This window comes from Grampus griseus, assembly GCF_964374135.1.
Source record: "Grampus griseus genome assembly, chromosome: 1".
In the NCBI taxonomy this organism is placed as follows: Eukaryota; Metazoa; Chordata; class Mammalia; order Artiodactyla; family Delphinidae; genus Grampus; species Grampus griseus.
In genome coordinates this window covers 87,859,928-87,869,265 of record NC_139017.1, presented here as the reverse complement: position 1 = coordinate 87,869,265, position 9,338 = coordinate 87,859,928, and the positions used below count along the sequence as shown (strand labels likewise).

At 37.6% G+C, this 9,338-nt stretch overlaps 1 protein-coding gene across 3 annotated transcripts in view; it reads right to left on the bottom strand.

Moving 5' to 3' along the window:
- Positions 1 to 50: 50 nt before the first annotated feature.
- Positions 51 to 9,338, bottom strand: part of WDR47 (WD repeat domain 47) — a 57,852-nt gene continuing 48,564 nt past the window's right edge. For all 3 annotated transcript variants that reach the window (XM_082656668.1, XM_082656669.1, XM_082656667.1), the window contains exons 11-15: positions 7,846 to 8,015; positions 6,901 to 7,071; positions 6,087 to 6,218; positions 3,082 to 3,300; positions 51 to 1,377 (exon numbers count right to left, since the gene is read on the bottom strand). In XM_082656668.1, coding sequence (XP_082512794.1) covers positions 1,235 to 1,377; positions 3,082 to 3,300; positions 6,087 to 6,218; positions 6,901 to 7,071; positions 7,846 to 8,015 — 835 coding nt within the window. In that variant the 3' untranslated portion in view covers positions 51 to 1,234. The remainder of the gene's footprint in view (positions 1,378 to 3,081; positions 3,301 to 6,086; positions 6,219 to 6,900; positions 7,072 to 7,845; positions 8,016 to 9,338) is intronic.

Genomic DNA, 9,338 nt, shown 5'->3' with positions numbered 1-9,338 from the left:
AGACACTGAGGAACAGGAATAATTTAAGGTGTCAAGAGGTCTTTATTGAAATAATAGCACAGTTACACTTCTAATACCCTTTCCACTTGTATACAATAGATTAAAAATGCTTGCTACATACAGTGCACAGACAGTTCAATAATTAGAATCAACTCAACTGCATTTGAAATAAATAGGCTATTTAATAATTTAAAGTAAAATTACTGTACAATATGAAAATAAAGATACATAAATGTTAGGATCTACAATACCATAGAAATAAAATCATTATTCTGCATTACACAAAACAGTGCAAGAAAAGAATCCAAATAAGCTTTTGGAGTGCAAAGTTTAAATTTTCCATTTTAAATTATCATGCAGACATAGCATTTCAAGCCATGCTATAGTCTATGGCAAATTTTTTAATTTTGAAAAGGAAAAATGCTAGCCGGTAAATTTACTGTACCATCAAGTGTTGCAACACATAACGCTGCTGCTCTGCCTACAGTACAGTTTAGAAGGGAGGTATCTTGTTGCACCCAAAAAAATTGAAATTAACAAGTTTATGAAGCAAACACATTTACCTTTTAAGCCTGAAACAAAATAATGTGACAAAAGAGTAATTCTATCCCTGGGTTTAAGAAAAAAGAAAAGGCCTATACCACATAATGAACTAAGAAGCAGTTTTCCACCCATTTTTAAACTCCATAGTGATCCTTAGTTAAAACAACAATGTAACTCTGGGGAGACATATAAAATTCTGATCTCTAGCTGACAAGTTATACAATATCATGGGATTGTGAGAAAAGCAAAAGTAATTTCTGAATATCTATGTTTAATCTGTGTAGAACTTGGTTGCATTACATGTAATAATATGCTTAAAGTATAGTTCAGTTTCAATGTGTATATAAAACTGTCATTTAGGCGAAGACCAAGGAATGCATTTAATACTAAACTGTAAACACATCGGCCACCTTGACTTAGAGTGCACACTGACAACATAAGAGCTCTTCCGCAGACTTTGGCAACAAGACTACATACAGCAGGTCACAGCAGCACGAGCTCACATGGAAGACTGAAAGCACTGCAGAATAACACCACCCAACAGCTCCTATCACAGGGATACGTGGTAATAAGGGGCCTCCTTGTGCTAAGCCACCTTCCAGGTCAGTCCATGTTCTTCAAATTTGTAATGTTCACAACTCAGTAGTCTTAAGTCTGTGCCCTCACTGCATAGACTGACATTGGCTGTACTCTATCCACTGTATGTCCAGAGGGTTACAGTTCTGTCTGCAGAGGACGACAGGAAGGAAAGATCCTGGGTGTGCCACCTGCACTGAATGACTTTGTCCTTGTGTTCCCCCACCACCATGATAGGAAGCTGTTTAGTGAGGTCTCCTAAATTAAAGAAAAGAGATTTGACTTACAGTACAAAATATGTATAGATTTCATAGACTTCCTATTACTTTAAGACATTACAGTATGTAAAAGCCTAATACATTAATATAGTACATTGAAAAGTTTAAACAGTTTAAATTGCTGAAGACCTAATTATGTGAGCAGTATTTGGTAACATATACACAGCAACATGACACGGCTGCCACTCTCTCCTTGAAACTCTCTCCCCTTGATACCCCCTGACTTCAGTGCCACCACACCTCAGCCTTCTTTGATGTTTGTCCTCTTCTTCCCGAGTTAAAGTTTGGTGAATCCCAATAGTCAGCCTTCAAATTTCTTGTTCCCTTTATACCTCATCTCCTGTGAAATTTCACCTAGTACCATACTACCGCAGCCATTTATATACTTAAGATTCATGCGCATTTCATCTCCAACCTTGACTTCTCACCTGAGCTCGACTAGTAGACAAACAACTATTTGACATTTCACTTGACTGCCTTGACAGTCAACTTAAGTATAACTTGTTTGAAACAAACTCTTGATTTTCTTGCCTAAACCTGTTCTTCTCCCTACCTGTCTTCCTCATCTCAATGGTACCATCTGCTTGCTCATGCCAAAAACCTAGGAATCAGCACTGATTCCTTTTTCCCTCACTCCCCAAACTTAACAGAAACAAACTAAAATACATCGGTAATTCAGTCACTTCTTACTACCTCTGCCTTTACAACCCTAGTCCAAGCCACCATCATCTTCCACCTGAATTGGTCCAATTGCCTCCTCGCAGATATTTATACTTTCACACTCTCCCTATAATTCAAAATTATTTTTTAAATTTACAGACCATATCACTCCCTATTTTAAATCTTCCGAAGGATTCCTATTATGCTTTTTTAAATGCCTACAAAACCCTGCCTCTGATTTATTCTCCCGCCTCTCTCTCCCTCGGTTCACGAAGTTCCAGCCATACTGGTTTCTTGCAGTGTCATGAGCAAGCCAAATCCATGCCTGCCTCAGCACCTTGACCATGCTATGGTCTGTTCCTAGGGTCCTGGCACAGCTTGTTCTTCTCACCAGGTCTCTGTGCAAATGGCACCTCCCTGGTGAGACCTGCTCTAGCCTGTCCAGCACAGTCTTCCCCTAGCCACCCTGTCACTCTCTCCTGCCTTGCTAATCGTTTAACAGCACTTGCCAATACCTAAAATTACACTGTTTACTGGTTTGGTTTTTACTGACCTCTAAAATATAAGCTCCATCAGGAAGAAAGTTACCTGTCTCATTCATCTCTCTGTCTGTCCCTAGTTGGTACACAGTAAATATTTGCTTAATGTATGTTTAAAAACAAAACTAGATACTGAAGATATAATTATACAGATTATACACTACGTTATTTTAAAGTAGCAGCAGGAGTATTGATACATAAATGTATATTTTAACACCTACCATCACTGAACTCAAAATGACTCAGTATAAAAAATGTTGATTCTTTTAAATATTTTAAAAACTATTTAACAATAAGACTATTCACTCAATTTAATAATTTGTTACAATTCTTCTCAATACATTTACCAAGTAATTTGCTCAGCAGAAGCTATAAAACTAAAAGTTGAAAATGTTGTATAGTCAATCACACTAGATTAACATAAAAGAAAGATTCCAAATAGAATAGGAAAGACTAAAAAAAGGAAAGAGGTCAATTTCCATCACCTTGTAGGTCTGTCACCTTTATTTTCATATCATAGGATCCTGTTAGCAAGTAGTGAGCTCCAGGAGAGAATCGAACAGAGCGAACATCACTGGAATGAGGGTGGTAACTTTGTACCATTCTTCCTCCTCTTATGTCATATAACATGCAGCTGGAATCTTCTTGTCCTGTGGCTAAGAGACGGCCACTGGGATCTACAGCTACAGATGCCACTGCACTGCCTGTAGAGCAGGAGGAATGGAAGGTTCGATATGCAAAAATCAATATAGCTAAACTACAACAGCTACTTATGTTCACTGAACCATACACTAAAGATTTAATGTAGCTTATCAATACTGTTCAGTTATGGAAAAATCCAAACTGTCAACCAATAAATACTTGTATCCTTTTTTTAGAGGATATATGAAGCAAGATTCTGTGAGAAATGAGAAAGCTCCTTTTTTTTTGTCCTTTGGGAGAACCCCCTGGAGCAGCATTACCTATAGTGCAATAGACGAGCCACTTTTCCTAATGCAGTGTTTTCACTACTGGGTAAGTGTCCAGAAATTCTCCCATACCCAGCTCAGAGTCTAGTTGGGGGAACAAAAGATTAAATAACAAAATATGTTTTAGGACACAGTGTGGGAAATATCTCTAAGCAACACATGATTAACCGCCAACAGGAACTGAACAAAAACTAAGCTCTGAGTCTACAGGTTGGACCCTTGACTCTAGGCCACGGAATAATGCCTCCATGGGGGTGCAAACTGGTTCTCAGAGGACAAAAAAATCCTAAATATTAACAATGGTTTGTAACCCTTCGAAGTTCAGCCCTACCAAACCAAAATCTCATTCCTTAGTATTAATGTATTAATTAGCAATAATGAAAATAAGGTTGAGAGCACTACTCTAGACCAAAGTGGCCTGCGAAAACTTAACAGAAAAAAGGGACATAAGTTAGATCTTGAAGAATAGTAAACAGCATAAATAAGAGAGAATGTGTTTACATGTATTACACATATATGTAATTAGAAATAATCTTTGCTTGAATTTTTGATAGAGAAAAGAAGAGTCTATCAGGAGGAATTACATGAGAAAATGTTTAAAGGAAAGGAATAAAAATGTTTAAGGATAGGTAGCTTAGTTTGACTGCAGTTTCTTGCTTTCACAAGTTAACATAAAAGGTAGCTTGTAGCTGAGACCTAAGAGCAGGTTAGGACCAGACCGTCAAGCATCTTGAAAGCCAAACTGCAGAGTGTGAGCTTGTTCCTATACACAGCCCAACATCACTGCAGGTTTCTAAGCAAGAGGTTTTCATGATCCAAGGAGTGCTCTGGGAAGATTAATCTATGTGAAAATGTGTATCAAATTAAAATGGACAGACTATAGAAGGGAAACCACTGGAAGACAAGATAGAACAGTAGAATAATGAGAGAATAAGGGCCTGAATGATGACATGTAGACAGATTTCAGGAAAAAATTGAATAAAGAATCAACAGTCTTGTCAACTAACTGCCTGGATGGGGGCAAAAAAAAGAAGTGAAAAATGAGCCCCAGATTTCAAATCTATGTGCACAAGGAAATAAGAGAACCATTATCAAACACAGAGAAAATGGGAATAAGAGCGGATTTCCAAGGGAATATAATGAGCTTAGCTTTACAAGTGCAAAGTTTATGGTGCCAACAGAATTCTAGGTTCATTTATTCAACAAAGTTATTAGATCACTACTCCCTTGGGCCAGGCACTATGGTAGATGTTAAATCTACTCTGAGAAATAAAACAGATATGACTGCTGCCTTTGTGAAACTTAAAATCTACTGAAGGAGACCAGCAATAAACACACAAATATATAACTTTAAATAGTGATGAGAAGTATAAAGGAGAAAAACAAGTTCGAAGATAGAAAATAATGGTAAGGTCCCAATTAAGGCAAAGAAGACCTTTCTGGCAACGTGCTAGTAAAGCTAAGACCAAACATGAGAGGACCTGACCATGAGCAGACAAGTGGAAGAACATATCTGGTTTGATTCAAAGTATAGAAGATCCATGAAAGTTGAGAGAATAGCTAAAGCATTACAGAAAAAACAAAAAAATTAAGAATATAAGACAGGTCTTTTCACTTGGAATAGCACCACAGAACTGCTATTAAAAACTACAAAGGCAGGGCTTCCCTGGTGGGGCAGTGGTTGAGAGTCCGCCTGCCGATGCAGGGGACACGGGTTCGTGCCCCGGTCCGGGAAGATCCCACATGCCGCAGAGCGGCTGGGCCCGTGAGCCATGGCCGCTAAGCCTGCGTGTCCAGAGCTGTGCTCCGCAACGGGAGAGGCCACAACAGTGAGACGCCCGCATACCTCAAAAAAAAAAAAAAACAAAAACTACAAAGACCGAAAAGGGACTCTAAAATAAAGACAATGGCAGAATACTGTCACTTTTAGATACCAGTATTTTAAAAGGTGATATAACACAAAGAGCAGTAGCCTCAGTTTACACGGAGCAATCCATGTTAAATTAAAAAAGCAAGGTACATGTCATATGCTACCATTTGTGTCTGTGTATATGTGTGTTTAAAGGAGAAGGGAGATTATGATATACAAACTTTTTGCTTATATACTTACAGAATATTCCTAGAAGAATAAATAAGAAACTGGTCCCTTAGGGAAAGACACCAAGAAACAGGAGTGGGAAGAAAATGTTTTACACCCTTTTGCTCAATTTTTGTCATGTGTATGCAATTAAAACATGTTTTTTTTAAAAGGTCTGAGTTCTAAAACGACCCTGCTAACAGAATAATTAGCGCATGATACTTAATCTCCTCGGGCCTTGGTTTCCTTAGCTGAATATTATTTTTACAAATAAACTAACAGATGAAAGCATTTTGTAAGAATTTAAGGTAATCAATAAAATGCCAAGTAGTTAGTTTCTATGGTTCCTATTTTTTTTTAACATGTTTTGCAGGGGAGAAGAAGTGAGTGCAATCTATAAAGTTTCTTTCTCATATAAATTTATTTAAATTCCAAAAAAACCTACCAGTTCCATGGAATGTTGTGCCAACAACGCGAACACAGCTTGGTACACGGAGATCCCAGAACCTAACAGTCTTATCTTGGGAACCAGACGCAATCATCCAGCCACTCCAAGTGTAAAGCGCTAAAATATGCCCTAAAAGATCATATAATCAGTTATTACCATGGAACAGTATTTTTCTAAAACACATTCAAAGCTAAGTATTCCTTACTGTTGAGCACATCTAATCTAGTTAATCAAATATACTGTGTGGCAGGGATTTTCCATATATATCAAATATACTGGCAATTTTCAAAAAATTAAATTCAGTAAAAGGCACATCAAAACCATGCTGTATAAACTTAACCTTTTTTGGTGAGTCAAATATTTCAGGACATCATAATTAGTACTGAAAAAAATATTATCATTTGAAATTCGGGCAAAATTTCCAAAGAGGAAGCACAGGATTGTGGGATTAGATCACCAGCTTTGGAAGGGACAGACCTGTTCTGCCATGTTTGGCAGTAAGATAATGAGCAGGTCATTTTGCCTTTTCAAGTTTTGCCTTTTCCATGTGTAAAATGGAGATAGAACTTCTGGCCTTATAAGGTTGTTGTGAGGATTAAATTAAGGAATTATGTGTATAAGTAAAGGAAAATGTTAGCTATCATTACTGTGTTGTTATCCAAAGTTCACAATTTAGATTTTTGAAATAAAAATTTCCTGTCCTAAAGAAATCCCTTTTGATGCAATATACCCCCATTAATGAAAATGCATAGGGGGAAAAAGCATGGGATGAACAAAAAGAAAAGTAGCATCTGAGACTGATATCACATACCGGTATGCCCACTCAGAGCATGGAGGCCCTGTCCTCTTTGACAATCGGTTGTATAAATGTTACAATCCCCTGCTCCAGCACTTATCAAAATAGCTCCACCACTTTCTGGGCCTTCCATAAATGCCAAGTCTCTAATTGTCCCATCATGCATACTAAATTCCAGATCCGGTCCTGAAACAGCAATAAGAATTTTAAAAAAAGACGCTGCTCAACTTACTGTGATAATTTGAGATTGCTAAAATGCCTCCAAACTGACCAAGAGTAGTAGAACAGTAGAATGGTATGGTTTATATTTTCATTTTGGAATTGATATAATAATCAATTTCACTTTACTGAGTAAAAAAAGTCAAGAAATCAAAATACCGACTAGGTTATCATCATCACTAAAACAGAGCTATATGCAGAGTTACCTTCTTGGCTTTTATCCCAAAGAAAATAAAGAAAAAACAGATACTCTCTGGAAAATATTCACTAATACAATTCTGGAAGTTATATAAAAGTTATTTTTCTGATGACAATAATTTTCTGAGGATTAGACACCACCTGGCCACCTTGTAAGAACTGATTAAAAAAGAATAATGCCGGGCTTCCCTGGTGGCGCAGTGGTTGAGAGTCCGCCTACCAATGCAGGGGACACCGGTTCATGCCCCGGTGTGGGAGGATCCCACATGCCACGGAGCGGCTGGGCCCGTGAGCCATGGCCACTGAGCCAGTGCGTCCGGAGCCTGTGCTCCACAACGGGAGAGGACACATCGGTGAGAGGCCCGCGTACCACAAAAAAGAAAAGAATAATGCCTCATGAACACAAGCAATTAGAATGTAAAAGAATTCTTAATGGTATATTCTTAGATTTTACTAAAAACAGTACAGAGCTATATCAGAGACACACATGGGGAAACATAAAGAACACACTGGCAAGCTACTGCTTGCATACTCGGCCCCTACCTGTTGCATTACAAGTCTCTGCATTGAAGGGCAGCACTTTGACGTATTTGTCATTTGATCCTGTCGCTAATAACTGTCCACAAGGACTCCAGGCCACACAGTAAATGGATCCTTTGTGATGCTTATTCCTTTTAAAACGCACCACTGGCTGCTTAGGGATGTCATGTGCACTAGAAAGAAAAATCGCAAAAAGATATTTCAATTTCTTGCTTACTAAGGTTAATGAATGTGAAGTGAATGTGAAGTTCTGCGTTATGGTTGTTCTTGAGGGAGGGAGCAAAAAAAGTATCAGACAATATGTTAACAACAATTTTCAAACTCTTAGACAAAATAAATTTAAAGCATATTTATAATCCAAAAGTAAAATTATTAACCATTATTATACTAATCTTAAGTCTTATTTCAGACCACATAGGGAAGAGGATATTTAAGTCTTCATTTCACATATTTTCATATATTTTTAAATTCCCAAAAGAATTTTAAAAAGAGCTGATGATGCTTCTAATTCAAAAAGTTCAATAAACATTTATTAAACATATAATATGAGCAATTGCCTGGGGCTAGGGGAAGGCAAAGGATAAAGAAAAGGACAGAGAAAAAATAAAAGTGGCAAGAGATCTGTCCTGAGTTTAGTATCTGGCAGGGGTAGATGTTTCATGACTACCCACATACAGTAAAGCAAGTATAAATATTATAGTCCAATACAAGGTACTAGGCCTTAAAGGACAGGGAGAATTATTACAGAAAGAGATGAAGGCAGGAAGACTGCTTCAGTGAAGATAAAATATAGTGGGGAGACCAGCCCAGTATGCAGCATGGGAAAAAGTTTGTGGGACTGGCGGGGAGAAGCCTGGGGCATTCCAGAGACTGAGTGGGACAGACATGATGGGTGAGGAGCAGCAAGCACAGCTGGGGAAGGTCCCAAATGCCATGCTCCTCTATAGCTTGGCCTTTAATGGGAGTCTAACACTGGTTTAGTGGAGTAGTATCATCTTATCTGTACTTTAAAACATAGACTATATTAAGATAACTATAGGTATAATGATAACATCAAGTCTATGTAAGAAAATGTACATGTTTTTGGAGATTTATCCTAAAGGGTGAAATGACATATCTAGGATTAAAATACCTTAAAATACTTTAGTAAACAAAAAGGATGTAGAAATGTGACAAAAATCTTGACAAATGCATTTCAGTGTACTAATCTCTACTTCTGTGTATGCTTAAAATTTTCATAATTAAGAAATGTTTAAAAAACAATAATATTGATAAATCTTCAACACTTACAACGTGCTTAATAGTGACAGAGAAAATAAATCAGATCAAGATTCTCTTTTCAGCTGCACATCCAGTTCATTGCCAGGGCCAACCAATTCTTTCTTTAAATGGATTTTACCTCCATCCATTTTCCACTGCCATCACACTGGCCATTGACAACAGCCTCCTACCTTTCTCCTAGCATCTAATCTTATTGCCATCTGATCCAGAGTTTA